This window comes from Epinephelus lanceolatus, chromosome 18 (genome assembly GCF_041903045.1).
Source record: "Epinephelus lanceolatus isolate andai-2023 chromosome 18, ASM4190304v1, whole genome shotgun sequence".
NCBI lineage: Eukaryota > Metazoa > Chordata > Actinopteri > Perciformes > Serranidae > Epinephelus > Epinephelus lanceolatus.
This window is the reverse complement of record NC_135751.1, coordinates 37,244,749-37,263,758: the sequence shown is the minus strand read 5'-3', so window position 1 is coordinate 37,263,758 and position 19,010 is coordinate 37,244,749. Positions and strand designations below refer to the sequence as shown.

The 19,010-nt window shown below is 42.4% G+C and overlaps 1 protein-coding gene across 3 annotated transcripts in view; it reads left to right on the top strand.

Annotated features, from left to right (window-relative positions):
* The window catches only part of baiap2l2a (BAR/IMD domain containing adaptor protein 2 like 2a), a 35,865-nt gene extending 18,783 nt beyond the window's left edge, over positions 1–17,082 (top strand). Inside the window, exons 8-14 of one of the 3 annotated variants that reach the window (XM_033643771.2) lie at positions 844–942; positions 1,919–1,988; positions 4,326–4,509; positions 6,502–6,567; positions 9,112–9,304; positions 13,941–13,981; positions 16,901–17,082. In XM_033643771.2, coding sequence (XP_033499662.1) covers positions 844–942; positions 1,919–1,988; positions 4,326–4,509; positions 6,502–6,567; positions 9,112–9,304; positions 13,941–13,981; positions 16,901–16,907 — 660 coding nt within the window. In that variant the 3' untranslated portion in view covers positions 16,908–17,082. Of the gene's footprint in view, positions 1–843; positions 943–1,918; positions 1,989–4,325; positions 4,510–6,501; positions 6,568–9,111; positions 9,305–13,940; positions 13,982–14,425; positions 16,655–16,900 lie in introns of those variants that run through there. The other 2 variants (XM_033643770.2, XM_078161396.1) reach the window with 2 other exon arrangements.
* The last annotated feature ends 1,928 nt before the right edge of the window (positions 17,083–19,010 follow it).

Sequence of the window (19,010 nt, the reverse complement as noted above, 5' to 3'; positions counted from 1 at the left end):
TTAGTGTGTGTACAAGACAGAAATTCTGTTTAACCCTCCCTTGAAATTGTGTTAAACCTGCTCAGACTTTCTGATGTCCCACTGTCCCCCACGTGTGTTAAAGTGTATATTTTGAAAGGCTTAAAATGAACATAGACTTTTGAAATCTTAGTACAGTATAGTTATGACTCAAACTGAAACAATATATCTACAAATTTGATCACTTATCTCCCTCTCTGCCATAAAACGTGTTCACTGCACTTCCCCCCTTTTTGAGGAGGACAAATATGAATCACGGGGTCTTAGCAGGATATTGACAATGTACCTGTGATATGACATTATTACAAAATATAATTAAGTTCATTCATTTTCTGTATCCACTGGAGCCTATCCCAGCTGACATTGGGTGAGAGGCGGGGTTCACCCTGGACAGGTCACCAGACTGTCACAGGGCTGACACATAGAGACAGACAACCATTCACACTCACATTCACACCTACGGACAATTTAGAGTCACCAATTAACCTGCATGTCTTTGGACTGTGGGAGTAAGCTGGAGCACCTGGAGGAAACCCACGCTGACACAGGGAGAACATGCAAACTCTGCACAGAAGGAACCAGGAACCTTCTTGCTGTGAGGCAGAAGAAGTGCCCACTTGTCCAGAGATCATAAACTAAAATATAAAATGCCCCACCATTCATGAGAAAGTGCAGGAATATCAGCTTTGGTTTTGATGTCCATCAGACACCTGTCCTCAGAAACTAGAATCCAGGTCGGGGTGCTGCACCGAGCAGGATTACTGAGTTAGTCCAGTAACTGAATATTTATAATCAATACGTCTGACTTCTGTGTGTGTGCAACAGATAGGAGGTTCTCTCCAGCAGAGAGCTGCAGCCTGGACGGAGGAGGCGGACGCCACCAGAGGACCCGAGGCCAGACGACCCACTTCAGCAGACAACTCTGTGAGTTGAAAGAAATCAGTCGTGTTTGCTGAATTATTCAAGCCGGGCCGGGGCCGTGTTGCATTTGAATCTTTGGAAACTCCAAGAATATGCTGCTGGACTGAGTTATTATCTGTCTGAGGGGAATGGAATGAGGGGAGCTGTTTGGTCTCATATCTTGTGAGATCGATAACAGCATTTGAAGCTGTCAAAACTTTGTTTTAAAGTGTCTGAATTCATAAAACAAACATTATGTGAGTGCATATTGTGATGTGGTGTTGTCTGCACCATGAAATTGGTAACACTGGTACACACAGTGAATTCTTGTGTTGATATTTTTGTTACCATGGTGCCCTCTGCTGGTTGGAGCCTGATCTAATTTGAAACCATCAGCATGCTGTTAGAGGGAAGCTGAGAAGGAGGATTAAAGACACATCTGAAATAAAAGAAAGGAGATTACAGACTTTCTAGCAAAAAGGAAATCAATAAGTGATTGTGATAACGCTGTACATATTTTCCTTTCCACATCTGAACCTTATATATCATCTGAGTCCTCAGCACGGCTCTACGTGTCAAGACAGTGGGATTAAAACACAATGGATAATTCACAAACTGAAGCCATATGGTTCTTTGTATGCAGGCTGCAAATTACCATTCACGTAAACAACAGACGCCCCTGAGATAAACCCTGTCAGTTTCAGTCTGTTCCTCACTGGAAGGTGACGTGCCAGCGAACCCCACAGATCCCACGTCCTACTGTAATAACAATCGGAGGATTAATGTGGATTCTGTTTGTTTTGGTTGGACGTGGGATTTATCCTTTGCTTTAACAGAGAGAAGCCTGTGAGCTGCTTCAGACTTCAGCTGTGCGTCTGCTGCAGTCACACATTATAAACACTGAAACATACTGTATATGAAACACACCTGAGGCTTATGAAGTTTGTCGCAGTACTTTCTGGTTGTTTGTACCTGTGCATGTAATGTGTTGGTTGCACAGGTGAGGATGAAGGAGGAGGAGATGAGGAAGAGCAGAGAGGAGCTGACCCTTGGCAACATACCATCAAGAGGTGAGAGCTTTATTCCAAAACCTTGAATTCATTTTAAGTTGAGGTATTACTTAACTGCAAGGGCATAGGTTTTGTTTTTACTTTGGGGGGGACACATATGGAACAAGGGGTTTGGAGTCAAATTTCGAGCATCCATCTGTTTTCATCCACTTATCTGGGGCTGGGTCACTGGGGCAACAGGCCAGACGTCCCTCTCCCCAGCATCTGGTCAGGATCCCCCTGGGTGCCTCCTGTTAGAGGTGTTCTGGGCACGTCCCACTGGTAGGAGACCCTAGGGTAGTAGTAATGCTGGGGGGATTACATATCTCATCTGGACTGGGAACACCTCAGGGTCCCTCAGGAGGAGCTGGAAATTTTGAGCATCAAATACTTAATTTCTTGCATTCTGGTGATTTTTTTTTTGCACCAATTTGTGCATTTTCTGAATCAGTTTTTGTATTAATGTCTTTAATTTTGTCAAAATAAAAGTCCTTTGCTACTTTTTTGTTTTTACCCTGAAATGTGCCACTGTTCTTTACTGATGCCATACAATGGTACAACGCACAATGGTATCAATCGACACGTTCTGCAACCCAACCCTCGAAGGGTATCTCGGGGGAACTTGCCCCCTGGGGAAATTTTAGAAAGTTGACAGCCAAACTGAGCATTTTCAGGCTGTCCTCACACACTGTTCATACGTCTTCCTATGAAAAGTAATGCACCAAAGTTCGTTCAGCTCACACTCCAGCTACGTCAGCTGATCTAAAACAGCCCGATCAACTGATGGAGCAGCTGATTGATGGAAGGGAGTCAGCTGATAGATCACATGATTCCTTTCTATGCAACCAATTGGCAAATCTCATTCAGGGCGCCCTATTTAAACTGCTCTGGCCTGCCTACTGTTGCTGCTTCCTTTCAAAGTTGTTTTGCAACCCACCTCCACCCCAGCTCCTCCTTATCATCTTGTGTCTGACTTATCAGTGCCTTATCAGTATCAGTGTTTTGTATTTGCTGCTGCTCTACCTACCATAGGCTTTCCATGTAGGCACATGAAAGGGCAGGGAAGTTTGCTCTCTCTGTCTCAGGCTTTCCTTGTTGTGTGTGGAAGGGCAGAGAGGTGTGCTCTCTCCACCTTAGGTTTTCCACATAGGCGCATGGAAGGGCAGAGAGGTGTGCTATCTCCACCATAGGCTTTCCACGTGAAGCATGGAAGGGCAGAGAGGTGTGCTATCTCCACCATAGGCTTTCCACGTGAAGCATGGAAGGGCAGAGAGGTGTGCTCTTTCCACCATAGGCTTTCCACATAGGCACATGGAAGGGCAGGAAGGTGTGCTCTCTCTGCCTTAGACTTTCCATGTAGGCACATGGAAGGGCAGAGAGGCCCCAGAACAGAGCCATACCACCAAATATAATACTGCAAATGGAAAAAAACATTTCCTTTGACTAAAGTGGTCCTGACAAAAATAATAATAATGGCAATTTGTGAAATTCATTCAAGATTTTGATTACATGTACTAATGATTACAGTATTTCGGACAGCAGTGCATGGCTGCCTGTCATTGCATACTATTTTTCTTTAGTTCTTTTTCTTTTCTTCATATATTTTATCAGAATACAGAGGGGTATTCTAAGGCCATCTTAATATTGGGGGATGTGTCCCTCCCATACATATTATAATTACTGCCTTGGCTTCACATATTGTCATGTTATGTTTTCCCCAAAAGTATTTCTGTGATATTCATCATTTGCAGCCCATAATGCCTCTGTCTGCACATCAGTCCTCATTTTGCCTTCACTCCACCACCAGCTTTATCACTCTTTAAGCCTTTTATCTCCATTTCTGTCCCTCCCTTCATAATTTTTGCACATCACACACTTTCACACCTCCTCATTTGTACGTTTCTGTGCAGAAAGTCTGCATAATTACTTGGCTTGCTTATCTAGAGTAAAAATAGATAAAGTAACGATGTATCTAAAACAGACAATAAACAATCTCCAGAATATTAAATAGGATTTATCCTTGCATTCCTCTCTTGCACCTCTGAATCATGGCACGCAGCAGGCTTGATGGCCCACATGCACTCGACAGAAAAACAATGCCACCCTCTTTGGTGTAATTCAGTGACTTGCCTCCCCTGCCACCCAAGCAAAAATAATTATGCATAGAGTAAGATATTTAGCAGTCAGCTAACCCTCTGAGTTATGAATTCCAGGGCCATAATTAAAGAAATAAATCCTAGCCGCTTATATTTTTTAATTAATCATTTCACCAGAGATCATTCTCTGCAATCTGAGCTGGTTTATCATCAAACAAACTGTCTTCTCTGCACTTAAGTGTTTTATTTGTCATCTTTCCAGCGCCGTCTCCCCAGGGAAGCATTTCTCGCTCTACAGGAGGAAGATCCACAAGAGCGCGGGTGGCCCACCAGCCTGGTGGCTCCAACCCCACCCTGCTGGCTTTCAGCAGGGGAGAGATGATCACTGTGCTGGTTCATCAGCCCAGGAACGGCTGGCTGTACGGACGTGCTGATAGCAGTTCACGGTGAGTAATGTTCCCCAGTGAGTGTGTGTCTCGCTATCTGTTATGACCCATTGTAAATGTGTCTGTTGCTCAAATACAAAATGTAGTAGCTGCTGTACTCTCTGCTTCATGCTGATACCATTCAGTGGTTCTACTGACAAACACTTTTTACGTTTAATGTTCTGGACACAGGTCCCCTTTTCCTGAGTAAAAATAAACCACTGAGAAAAACAGATAGAAGCAACAATTTGTAATGAATAAATAAAATAAAACAGCATGAGGAAATAAACAGAAATAAAATAAAAGAGAAGAACATATTAAAGGCTGACACAACAAACAGAGAAGCAAAATAAAACATTAAATAAGACAAGGCTAAGAGTCCAAGGCAAACTCAAAACAACTTACGTTTTCAACCTTTCAACATTTGCTGCCTTCACTCATCTTTGCGAGGAAGCAAATCAAGTTGCAGCGACCTCACACAGGTCAGGTGTACGCAGGGGTGTTACTAGGATTTGAGCAAATTGGGGTCTTAGCCTTTTTTTTTTTTGATAAACAAGTTCATTTTTGATGTTTTTATGCACTGTGGCCCCTGATTTACATTCTATGTACAAACAAAATTCCCAGTGTTATGCAGTTAACCTTTAACATGAATCAGAAAGTGGTTGGCTGCCCAGCACCCTATGGAGGGCAAGATTTGGCCTCAACTTGAGTATCACTGATCTACAGCCATGTGAGCAGCTCTGTGAGGCTGCCCTGGATCACAACAGTGGTTTGAGCTAAATGCTAACATCACTGTGACAATACTTACGTGTTGATGATTAGCGTAATGTTTTGTATGTTTACCATTTTAGTTTTAGTTAGCTAACATTTGCTAATTAGCGCTAAGCAAATAATAAATCTAAGTATTGGATTTGCTTGAGGAAAAGTTAGAAGATCACTAAAGTCAGAGGGGTTCATCCTCTGAGGAACATGAACCTCTGTACAAACGTTCATGGCAATCCATAGGAACAGGATCCTGGACCAGGGGCGTAAATAAAGACAGTGCAGGCAGTGCGGTTGCCCTGGGGCCTGTGAGGTCGTGGGGCCCATGGAGAGAGTGGGCCCTCCAACAATGAGTGATTGCCACTTTGAAAATACCTTTTCCATCATGTATATTTTTTCGTAAAATTCAATAGCATCAAAAACAAAATTACATGTTATTCTCTAACTATAAATCAACAATTACAATTATTTTTCTTTGGTATTTTTGTCACATACAGATATGCATTGATGATTGCTGGGTAATATGTATGTTGATGTTATCCAGTGTCAAGTCTCTGATCGTGTGATGAGATGCTATGTGCACGATAGCGTACACTGGGCCCATCGTAACTACCGTAAGCCACTGGTCTGGACCAAAGTGATATATCAACTGGCCGAGAGACTGACCGATATTTCCCCATGCTGTAATGATCTAGTACAAAACTGGGACTCAGTTGCAGAGGAAAACACAAAGCACCAACAACAGTTTATCAATTCTAAATCTTTACTTACGAGGTCAGGGGTCAAACATGAAGGCAGTCAGCGAAGGCAGAGAAGTCCATTCAGGGAAATCACACAAAAAACAAAGTCCATAAATCCAAGCAGAGTCAAAAACCAAGGAATCAAAAACAAAGGAAAAAGGCTGAGAAAACACAAGGGCAACAATGACAATCTGGCAACTGCATGAGGGAAACACTGGGCTTTAAATACACAAGGGCTGATTACTAACTACACACAGGTGAGTGGAAGGAGACACAGGTGAAACACATGAGGTAATTAACCAAAGGGGGGAAACTCAGGAAGTAAAAGAAGCACCAAACACAATGAGAACACATTTCAAAATAAAACAGGAAGTGGACACAAACACATGAGCATAAGCTTAATATAATATCACACATTCAGCTGTGTGTTTTTGTTGTTGCTAATTTTTCATAACATGCTTCATGACATAGAGTAACTGTCATCTTTAATTTCTGCCTCCTCTGTTTTCAGTCAGGGATGGTTTCCAGCCGACTTTGTGGAAGCAGTGGACGATCCTCCAAAGACAAGCAGCGCTGGGTAAAGATGCAATAAAATGTATTCAGGAAGTATGACTGTTAAATAACATTATGACATGCTAAGTTCAGGCTATTAAAGACATGTACTGTCATATTTTACTGACTCACGTCCTGGTGAAAAATCAAGGTTTTCAGCATTTGAATGCAAGATGCATCCACCATACTGTAAATGTGGAGCTACAGTCAACAGCTGGTTTGTTTAGCTTAGCATAAAGCATAAAACAGACAGCCCTGATCCGTCTAAAGGTAACAAAATCCACCTCTAGCACCTCTACAGCTCATTAAATCCCTGTTTCCACCAAACACTTTCAGTATGGTACCTTTGGAACCAGAAGTAACCCTTCAGACATGGTGCCTAAACAGTACTATTTCATGTCACTCACTTAGGCTGACCAAACGTCCTCGGTTGCCCGGACATGTCCACTTTTCATGTCCTGTCTGGGGCGTCTGGGGGGGGTGTTTATAAATTGATGATAATGTCCAGTTTTCCTTGTGTGTGTGTGTGTGTGTGTGTGTGTTAGAGTGCGGCACGGGCCGCATATTTCTGTCCGAACCCGACAGTCATTCTGTTTTGTTATGTCCGAAACCGAACCGAGCCCGACATTCTTTAATTACTAAAGCACTGAGTTTGTGTCACACAGTTGTTATGGTTACAGGCCGGGCGTGCGGAGACCTCCGTGTTTGAGACGGGAGCGGGAGGCGGGAGGTCCGAGGCTTCCAGCAAGGGGAGAAGGAGAAACAAACAGCCAATGTGTGTCTGTGTGTGTTATGTTCAGGGGGTGTCACGTAAATAACAGTCCCCAAGCAATAAACAGGACAGACAATAGGATTTTATTTATTTTTACACTACATTTTCACTGAAAGCTGACCGAATCCGACCCGAGCCCGAATACAATTTATACATTTTTGACCGAACCTGGCCGACCCGTCGGGTAGGCCTACCGTTGGGGCCCGTTGGGCTCGGATCGCCACACTCTAGTGTGTGTATGTGTCCCCTATCTATTGGGGCCTATCTGAATTTCTGTCTTTGAGAGACATTATTTTGTAATATAACTGAATTTTCTATCCATACATATAAACTTTAAGTATATTAAGATTATAAGGCATCTTTGAGTAAACTGATCATTTAAGTAGGTCATTTAAATAGGCTATCTTGTGGCCGGGCCAAGTGTCCTTTTTTTTGGAAATCAAAATATGGTCACCCTACACTCACTGCTCCGTCCAGCACTGACTGTATTTGCTCCTTTATCAGTCTGCACCTGGTTTATCGTCCACAGAACGAGGCTGCACGCCCACATTTTCAAAACAAAACAGAACAGGCTGCAGAAAAAAAAAATAGCAGCTTTGTGCATTTAAGTCCTTCTCAGGCAAGCTCAGGGGTTTAGTGTTGCTGGAGCCCACAGGAACGACGTTTTTTTTTTTCCTCCAATGAGGATTGGGATATCGGCAGTTCACATAATCCGGTTGAAATTAATATATATTTTGAAACGCTTGAAGATCCACTTATTATTAAAAGTCCCTGTCATCCAAGAAAGACAATAAAAAGTGATGGTCAAAGTTGTCACAGTGAAATTTAAGGTGTGCTGATGGATTCACGTTTTTCTCAGACTCCAGCTGCTGTGAGAGGCAGCAATTTCATTTTATAGTTACAGTTCACTAATAAAACTCTCCACAGTATGAACAGTGGTTACATGAGCCTCAAAACCAGACACAACTCAGCCCTGAGCAGAGTGACCGTCCTCTACTGACCAATCAGACTGCAGTGTTCACAGCTCCACCTTTTAGTACCAGATCTGTGTGCTAGGTACCCCAACAGAGGGGGGACCAAAGATGGGGACGCTAAGGAACGGTTCATTGGTACCATCCACAACTTTTCACAGTGGAAACAAAAAAAAGCGTACCAAACTGAACTCTCTGTAATTTCTCTCTGTAAGAGTCTTGTTGTCATTGTGAAGCTGCCAGACAACTAGCGCAGACTTTAGGAAATTACCAAAGTGACTAAGCATATCATTCACTGTTGTATTATTACTTTAATAGCCTCAGTCTAACACGTTACAGAGAATGTATTGATTATATATGATTTGTAGAGTTTATTGGCTATCACAGGAAGTGGTTTGAACCTTGAACGTAGTCCAAGTGTTTGGTGCAGAATATATTGTGCAGCTCCCTCAGGCTGTCCTTATTGTTTTATGAGCCCAAAACTTTTAAAAGAGGGTCAGCACGAAGCTCAGGCCTGGAATAATAACATGAACTATTTAAGATATTTGGGTGACCCATTGCTGTGAGGAAAACCAGTGAGAGGTTTGAAACTAAAACTCTGCTCAGTCACTGTGGACACAGGTCACAGCTAAATGCCTAAAATGTGAATGTAGATCAACTCTGCTTAAAAGAGATAGAAAACATGATTTAGCTCAATTTTTTTGTGTTTAAATCTAATCCTCTCTAAGTGTGAGGGACAGTGAGCATTTCAAGACTGAGGAGAGCTCAGGTGTCAAGTGAAAATAACAGATACTCTATAAAGAAAACAAACTTTTTGTCATTTCAGTGGCTCCTCTCATCGAAGCAACAGCAGCATTAGCAGCATGAGCAGCCTGCTCAACCAATCGGGGAGCAGCAGCCACAGCGCAGCCCCGCCCCCTCCACCTCCACCGCCTCCACCTTCAAATAAACAGTACGAGATGAGACCAGTTGCACCGACTGCTAACAATAGGAGTTATGAGTCTAATTCAGAAAACAAGGTATGGCTATCAGCCAGTCTGTCTGATTATCAATTAATCAATCAATTCTCTCTTTTTCTCTCTATCAAAAGAATATCAGTAATTTTTGTTAAACATGTTCTACAAATGGACATCTTGGGGACTACTTTCTAATACTACTTTCCTTTATATTTGGCAGTGATACTGTTTTAAACATTGGTTAGCAGTTCATAAACACACATAAGGCCCGTTTCCACCACAGGAACTTCAGGGTAAATTTACGGGGCCGGGGCCGTTGGTGCGTGTCTCCACCACAGGGGCTAAACAAGTCCCTGCCTCGGGGTAGGTACTCAGAACGGCCCCGAAAAACTCCTGGCTGGGGCTTGGGGATTACTTGGTGCTGATTGGATATACTCAAGGCGGGATGTGACGTCAACAGAAAGCAACAAAATAGCCGGCATTTTAAAAACTCAGCAGACGAGGGTTAGCTCGTTCATAGCTTCCACTGCCATGTAAAAAAACTCACTAAATGGCCCGTGAAAAAAATATTTTTTCCGGCGGATATCTTAGTTACAACATGATTAAGCTAGCAAAGCAGTTTTGTGTTGCTATGTGTGGTATTTATTCAGTTTTGGGAAATCACGATGTCTAGAAAGCATCAGCTGACAGGGACAGCTTACAGCAGCAGCAAAGCTAACATCAGGACGTCATCTGTTAAAAGCCTCCCATTGTCGGATACGACATGAAACTACTCCAGTTAGCTCAATCATAAGACATCCGCTGGAAAAAATATTTTTTTCACCGGCCACTTTGTGAGTTTAGTGAGTTATTACAGACACTGCTAACAGCTAACAGTGTCCCTACGCCCCTACGTCGCCCTGGTCAAAATGGTCGCGCAACGATCACGTCACATCCAGAGCCCAGTAACTTTACAGGAACCTTCCTCCTACTCCGCTCTCTCAGTGGAGACACAATGGTTGAGAGGGCCGAGCGAGAGGACGTTCCTGTAGTAGTTCCTGCCCCGCAGATAGTACCAGGAACTTCTTCAGTGGAAACGGGCCTATAGGTTTTTCACTTCCTAATAAATCAATCTTATTCACATTCTCATTTACAACTCGTCGAATACTGACGCTTGGTCAGTGGCCTGCTAGGTACCCCTCCTATGTCAGTTTTGGATGCTCAGGGACAGCATGTCAATTAATACTTGTCACATGCATTATGTGTTTTTTAACTTGTCTTGAATCAATACATTTGTTGCTAGTGTAATAGTAGAGTTGGAGTTGGAGATGAGAGTCAGCCGCTACATCTGAGGCCGTGGTTCTCTGCCTGAAACTGATGGACTGCCCCCTCTGGGTTGGGAGTGTGTTACTACCCCAAGCGAGGGAGTTCATCTGTCAGTTCACGAATGAGATTAAAATGGAGCGTGAGATGGATTGGCGGTTTGGTGCGGCTTCTGCAGTGATGCAGGTGCTGTGCCGGACCATCATGGTAAAGAGGGAGCTGAGCCAGAAGGTGAAGCTTTTGATTTTCTGGTCCATCTACGTCCCAACTCTCACCTATGGTCATGAGCTCTGGGAAGTGACGAAAAGGACGAGATCATGGACACAAGCCACCAAAATGAGTTTCCTCTGTGGGGTGTCTGGGCTCAGCCTTAGAGATAGGGTAAGAGGTTCGGACATCTGGAGGGAGCTTGGAGTAGAGCCGCTGCTCCTTTGCCTTGAAAGGGGTCAGTTGAAATGGTTCAGGCATCTGATCAGGATGCCTCCTGGGTGCCTCCTGTTAGAGGTGTTCTGGACATCCCACTGGTGGGAGGCCCCGGGGCAGACCCAGAACACACTGGAGGGATTACATATCTCATCTGGCCTGAGAACGTCTTGGGGTCCCCCAGGAGGAGCTGGAAAGTGTTGCTGGGGAGAGGGACGTCTGGGGTGCTTTGCTTGGCCTGCTGCCCCTGCAACCCAGGTCCCAGGGGGAAGTCTGGAGATTGCCTGACACACCCACCTCCCCTTCCACTTGCTCCACGCAGACTTTCTCACTCTTTATACTACTGTAGTTACCCACAGCGTCAAAAACTGCTGCTGCCCAGTGCGTCTCATACTGATGCTAAAGGGTGCCTGCAGTATTTGATGAGTTGGGAGTGAGACCGGTTGGCAGTTGCAGTGTTAATAAGCTGTTAATAAATTTGGATTTTGTCCCAGAAATAGTCAGATGGTTTAGGCTTATTTACTGACCCATAAAGCATTAGCAAACGATTCATTAACTCTAAATAAAGCCATTTTGTTACAGCTTATAGTTCCTTTAAAATGGAGCTTTATTAAAAAAGTGTTACTGTGCCACATTGGGTTTGCTTTTTAGCTATTCTGTTGGTATATTACAATACATTACAGTGTCCTGATGTCAGTATGTAAAGGTGAGATGATATGGGACAGTTCTCATAAGACGTACTTTGTAAACGTTTGATGGTGTTTCCCAGTCCGTCCAGCAGGGGCACTGCGGCAAGGTGCTGTTCTCCATGGCTCCACACCCGTCTTTCTGGTGGATGCAGGGAGGAAGCTCCAGCTGCTGATAGTGTATGGGCGAGGAGTTTGAGTGCATATGTGTGTGTGTGTGTGTGTGTGTGTGTGTGTGCTCCTTCTTTGGCATGCTGTAACTTAAGACTACTAGACTGAAGACCTATTTCAAGTCCTTGTGACTCAATAGGTCTGGTGCATAACCTTTGAGGTGCTGCAGTGTGAGAATACTGTCAGTGTCTTTTCTCTTCAAGGCTGCTCAGGCACACAGTGGTCTGAATGGCATTTCTGTAAAGGAATACTTCACCCTTGAAATGAACATTTGTGTATCAGTTACTCACAACATTTTATTTTGAATATGTGAAGACAACTCTACTTTTCTCGCATACCTCGACAGTGAACGAAAACTGAGAAAATTCTTGATGAATTGAAGTCATAGGGGTCCACATTTAACAACAGCAAAACTGTATCAAAAGACCCTTTTGCAAACGCTCACACAACTCGTGCAGTATAATCCAAGTCTCATTTATCCAGTCATATGCTCAGTACCTCCTAAACAGGCAGCCCTTTCTGATGGGAATTGAAGAGAACGTGAAACTTAACGATGCTCTCACATTGACAAAAACCTCACTGAGCACAGAACCTGTTAGTCCTAATTCACATTACATGATTTTCACCGTGATTTTGACGTCGCAGAGGATCTTGAGAGCCGCCTTGGGTCGGAGGTGAGTCGGCAGATAGTCTGCCACGACGAGTCCTCATGTGTGGAAAAGCCTACGAGCAAGTCGCCCCCTCGTCTGTGACTGGGACTGGATATTTGGCATGCTAGAAAACTGGAGAAGTGTGACACGACTGACAAAGAGCATCAGCCAATGAGAGGCGGGATACATCCCACGTCAGCACACAGGAGGACAGAAGAAATGTGAGGAGGACAAGCCGCAGGGTTGCCAGGTCCGCTTGTTAGCCACGACTTTGGGCTTGTTTCTAAAGTGGAGTTGCTTATTTGGGCTTGCTCGCTAAATGTCACCTTTCTCTATATATATCTGTCGCTTCTTTTGGGCTTGTTTCCATAGCCCTGGTTGCTTGTTTCTCTCCCAAGATCTGGCAACACTGACAAGCCAGCAAGCAACAACAACAATGGCGGCGTCCACAGGATCACGGGGAGCGCGTTGTGTTTGGACCCAGGATAATAAAGAATATCCATGCCTTTACGATGTGTCGTCTCTAAGTTTGGTGACGTCACCGCGTTATCTGGGGCTCTGTCGGCGAGGGCTCGGTGGAGAAATCTTGTGGTGTGCACACACAGGTCGTAACGCAGTTGGCGAGACTCCCGATGACAGAAACACACGTCGCCAGGTATGAACACTCAAAAGATTACGACAGTCTCCGTGAAGCAAAATCAGGGTGAAAAATCGGCTTAAATCTACCGCTGTCAAGATTGGAAGTTTGTTTGTGTTATTGTGTGACTTCTGTGAATCTGAATTAACCCTTTAAAACACCAAAGTCACACAATAACACAAACTAACAAACAAATCAAGGTAGCGGTACACCAGCGACTCCTGTGTTCAACAAGGTAAAATTACGGTTTTTGTCAATGGAGTTTGGCTTTGAAGAGAGCACAGATAACTTTTACTTTTGGTTCAGGTCCCCGGCTGTCTATTTGGGAGGTACTGAGCAAATGACTGGATAAATGAGACTTGGATTATACTGCACAGGGTTTGTGAGTTGGTACATGGATGCTTTGATATGTTTTGTTTAACATGGGGTGAGTAACTGATAAACAAATGATCATTTTCGGGGTGAAGGATCCCTTTAAGGGACAATAATGAGATATTCAGTTCACAATAGCCCAAAGTGACCCCCTTTTTTTTTTTTTCATTATGACACTGATGCATTTTCCTTGATGCCTCTGCATGGTCTCTATTGTTCTTGCTCCCTCATTCTACTTTATTGTAAACTATGATTAAGCAGTGTGTGTTAACACTCTGGAGTGTGTGTGACTGCCTGGTACAGCACATCAATGAGCAGTTTGTGGGAGGACCATCTGAAAGCAGAAGGGTGAGGGTCGAGGGCCAGAGCCTGCTGAAGCCTCCATTAGTGCATGTGTCCACATTTTCAGTTTGGACTGGCCCTCACTCACCCGTACCTTTCTCAATTTTTTTCTACAGAGATCAAAACCACCTGGATCACAACCAGAACTCTTCCCGAGGTAAGATGAATAAACCTGTGTCTCTCTCTCTCAGGTTGTAAAAATGTTTAAATGGCACTCATGTTGTCTTCTGCAGAAACTAATGATATTTTTGAAGTATATCATGAAGCCATTAAATGAGAGAACAACAGATGAGGGCAGTGATCTAAATGGCACAGAATTGCTTTCCTTCCATTAGAGTTTGAAGTGCAGTTTAGTACTGAAACCATTTCAGTTATGGCCATTTGGGAAACCATGACTATCACCCCCACTATCGCTCTCACTTCAGGTGAACAGTTTGCTAGATGATGCTTGTACAGTTCGAAACGCAGTTCTCATTTCTCTCGTTATAACCTTCGCCGTAAGGCTCAGAGATGTTATTTTCTGATATTGTTTTTTTTTCACTCCGTCTGTCTTTTTCTCCTCCTACAACATCTATTTCCCTTCCTTCCTTTTTTACTTAAGGGGTACCAACCCATTTGCCACAGTTAAGCTGAGGCCCACGTCCACCAATGACAGATCGGCCCCACATCTGTATCGATGATGACATCTGTACCCTGAAACAAGCGCTTTTGTCAAGCTTTACGTTTCATTCTTGACCTTGGAAATAGGAGAAAATAAGTATGTCTGGTCCAGTGTCAGTAAGCAGACCGTCAGTGGACCTGGTGTTTGTCATACACACTGATTGCCATATTGTCCTTGTGCATAGATGCACACAAGGTTGGAGAAAGAGGACAAAAAAAATGTATTAATATTGTATAATTCTTGGAGTCCCACAAGGACTCTAGATGTATATTATTTAGATCTTGGTAAACTAACAATTTTGTTGTTGATTTTTTAATAATTGGCTCTGTTCTTGTGATTTGTAAGATAGTAAAAAATGAATCACTGTGATACAAACGTGTTTATGTAACATGAACTTACATGTTTATTGATCTTAGCTGGTTCTAAATCCTTATTACTGCTCTGACATGTTTGATTTATTGGTACTGTAATTCTGACAACAGATGATATGTAAATGACTCATTACTGTATATTATTGTCCATTTGGAAATAAATGCCTATTGTCTATGATGTGTTTATAGTGTAAATGTACAGCCCAGTCACTGAGAAAAATGTTGGCATTGTACGTTTCTGCAAACCACGGATACAACTTTATTTTCAACAATGCTTCAGCTAATGTGTGGTTAGGCTTTGACACAAAAACCACTTGAGTGTAATTAGGAAAATGTTTTGGCTTGAAATACCCACTGTTTGTGGCACTATCATAGCTGAAAAACAGCAAAGGGTTGCCAAAAAAGATCAATTATGTTGCTCAAAAATGCTTGAAAAGCAGCAGCAACACCCAAGTTTGGTGCCTAAAAAGATGCTGGAAATACAGCTCAGGGTCACTAAAAAAATACCCATTTCTGGTGCTTAAAAAGTTGCTGGAAAAACAGTGACAGGTCACTAAACAACATATAATTTTGGTGGCTAAAAAGACTCTGGAACAACATCAGCTCGTTATAAAACACCCAATTTTGGAGACTAAAAAAATGCTGAAAAAACAGTGACAGGTCACTAAACAACATCCAACTTTGGTGCCTAAAAAGGCGCTGGAAAAAACAACTTCAGGTGGCTATAAACACCCAATTTTGGTGCCTAAAAAGATACTGGAAAAACAGCATCAGGTCACTAAATACACCAGTTTGGTGCCTAAACAGTGGGTTGTAAAATAGTGACAGGTTGCTATAAAACAACCAATTTGGTGCCTAAAAAGGCCCGGGAAAAACAGCATCAGGTCACTAAATACACCTGTTTGGTGCCTAAAAAGTGTCTTGTAAAACAGAGGCAGTTTGTTATAAAACAGACAATTTTGGTGCCTAAAAGGGCACTGGAAAAACATTGACAGGTTGCTATAAAACACCCAATTTTGGTGCCTAAAAAGATACTGGAAAAACAGCTTCAAGTCACTATATACACCTGTTTGGTGCCCAGACAGTGGGTTGTAAAAAAATGACAGGTTGCTATAAAACAGACAGTTTCAGTGTCTAAAGAGACAGTGAAAAAGACAGTGAAGGCTCATAAAACAAATTGTTTTTCTTTGTTGCTTTGTTTGTTGGTCTTAAACAGTGATCTGCAGCTTGGCAGGTGTCTTGCCAAGTTGACATGTCATCCACCCTTCCCCCCACTTCCCGATGACAAAGTCAGGTCACATACTACATTACATTAGAAAGGCTGATATGAAACGTATTCGACATGTAACATACAATGCCAACATTTTCTTCTGGCGACTGGGCTGACAGTTGATGTTAGGAACCAGTGCTGAGGGATGAATCTTATGTTTTTATTGCCATTGTAAAGCATTTTGACCATTTTTCTCTACATGCTCCACTGAATTAAGTCCATTAATAAATATTAATTGCATGACTAATTTACTTTAGAAAATGGCTTGTAAAAAAGAGATGTAACCTCTGGCAGATCTGAAATATCTTATAAAAATAGGATAAAAAGTCTGAGCCAGAAATGTGATGAAAAATGCAATGTGTTCATGGATAATTTAATACTATCTTTATAATTACATATACTAATGTGTTTCATTTCATCAGCAGGTGGCATTTTTCACTGATGGCATAATGATAATACAGATCTATAATATTATTTGACAGGATAAAAATGTGAGTTATTAAATAATAAAAAAATATTGGTATTACATCACCAGTTTAAGCTCCTGATCATTTGATTTCAAATATTTAGTACTGCTCTAAACATTCACAACTAAATAAAGAACTAAGTTAAAGTTAGTTTAAAAGAAAAACTCTTTCAGTAGTTGTTTATCGTATGAATGACGCTGACCTCAGCTGTCTGCTGGGACCAGCACTGAGCTTCTCTGAGCTCCACTAAACTGCTCTTCTTTTAAGTGATAGCCTCTAAGCTTCAGATCTGTGTTTATTTGCTCAGGCAGTAAAATGGCCTACTAAAGAAGATCAGGATTCCCGCGTCGCCTGTTTGGGTCCTCCGCTGGGGATACTTAACCCAAATTGAACCTCAGTGTGAATCCAATTCTGCTAATGGCTTGACAGCATGGCTCTGCTAAACTAGCACAGCTCTTCTGAATAAAGACTCTTTGCCAAGTGGAATAATGTGGCCTCCGCCTCCTTTTTTCTCTTTGAGCGAAGTTGCATTCATAATGTGGAACAGGCTAAAGGAAGATGCTCATCAGTGATCTGTAATGTGGGCAGTTTCTTTTTCTCCTTTCACCACTTAAGCTCAGCATACACTGTACAATTTGAGCCTGTTTCTGACCTGATTTTTGAGCAGCGTGATTCATTTTAGAGTCGGACTGAATTTCAGCTTTGTCTAGCATCGTTTGCCGCGCAGTATACAGCGGGGAGTGAAGACTGATCATGGATTGAACTGCTCCTGACTGGCCAGCAGATGTTCAGATAAATTTCTTACATGTCAGAAGTTTTGGTCAGTTGTTGTCTCGCACAGTTGAAGCAGAGCCAGAGGTTGATTCCCCAAGATCAGCGCCTGTTTTCTTTTTCTGGTGTCTGTATGAGGTGGCAAACAGTATCTGAAAGTGCAATTGCAACATAACGCTTCATGTAGATGGAAAATATGGAGGGCAGGTTGGTCAAGCAGTCTCTCTATAAGGCAATGGAACAAGATTTTGGTATCAGATGTGTTCTGTTTCCATTTGTAGTTCAAGCATTATTGAGTAATCACATTAAAATGGTACGTACACAGTCCATGTGGAGAGGCGGAATGCAGTGGCTGAAATGCAATCAACTATCACCTGAAAACAAGTTAGCTTTATATTTGCTTCTAAATTTTTTTTATCAGCATTCATATGCAGCTATCTATTCATATAGATTACCCGAAATAACCGGCACACAAAAGAGGAAGTACTGGCTGCCACACCGTATCAGCCCAAAATATTGGTCCTCGCCCTCAGAGGCTTTGTCGTCGTCAAACGAAAGCAAACTGTAGCAACAGCATATGTGCCTCTTTGATGTTTTTCCTCCTCTACTCACGACCGATATGAACAAGAGAAATGTAGGAATGCAGGATAGATACAGTGATTTTCAGCTGCCTGGTAATACTTTTTGTTTCGATACCCCTGCTAGCACATAAACTTCTATGCAGATGATATATTCCGACAGTAGGAGTTGGTATTAGATGACAACGTACAATTTCAACCTGTTTTAGAAATGATGTTGAATTCCAACTCCTACTGTATGAGTAAATTGTCTGCAATGTAAAGCAAATGTTTAGGATTTATGTGCTCACACTGTACATGTAAACTATACAAGGGCTCAGGTAGAAGTTTGTTTGCTTGTCAGAACAAAAAATAGCGTGGAGAATTTGGGAAGAGTCAAGCACAGAGAATACTATCTGAGTCTTCCCACATTCTCCATGCTGAGTACGAGCTTTTACCTTTGGGCAGACGATACAAGATGCCCGAATTTTAACTTAACTGTTTTAAAAATTCATTAATGTCGCTTGATGCTTAGGGGTTGTGTTTTCCTTATGGTGCTCTGTTGAGTGCTGTAGCTATGTGCAATACATGAGTGGCTGATGTGCAATACTGTTATTTGTAGTATGTGTTTTCATGGTGTATGCTTAATTTCTTCAGGACTATTATTGTAAGGCAGCAATACTTGTGCACAGGGCGTAAAATTAACATTTTACCTCATCTGCCATTGGCTAGTGACCTCCAAAAATTTACCGGCCAAACATATTTTTCACCAGCCAAATAAAAAAATTGTGCCTTATTTGACGAAAAATAATTACCATACGTTTTTAGTATGAAAATCCAACTTTAGGAAAATCCAACCCTGTCCTCTGTGTTTCTTTGGCGTGCTTGCAGCAAAGGCTGCAGTAGTAGTATCACGATACCACAGCAAACGTGAGGCAGATGTGCCTTTTGTCATTTATAAAATGATAAATCACTTTTCTATAATACATCAATGATATTTCAATGGAATAAATTACTTATTGACTTATTCATACTTCAAAAACAGCATCAATAAGTGATTAACATAGGGGGGATCAAAATAAAATAAAA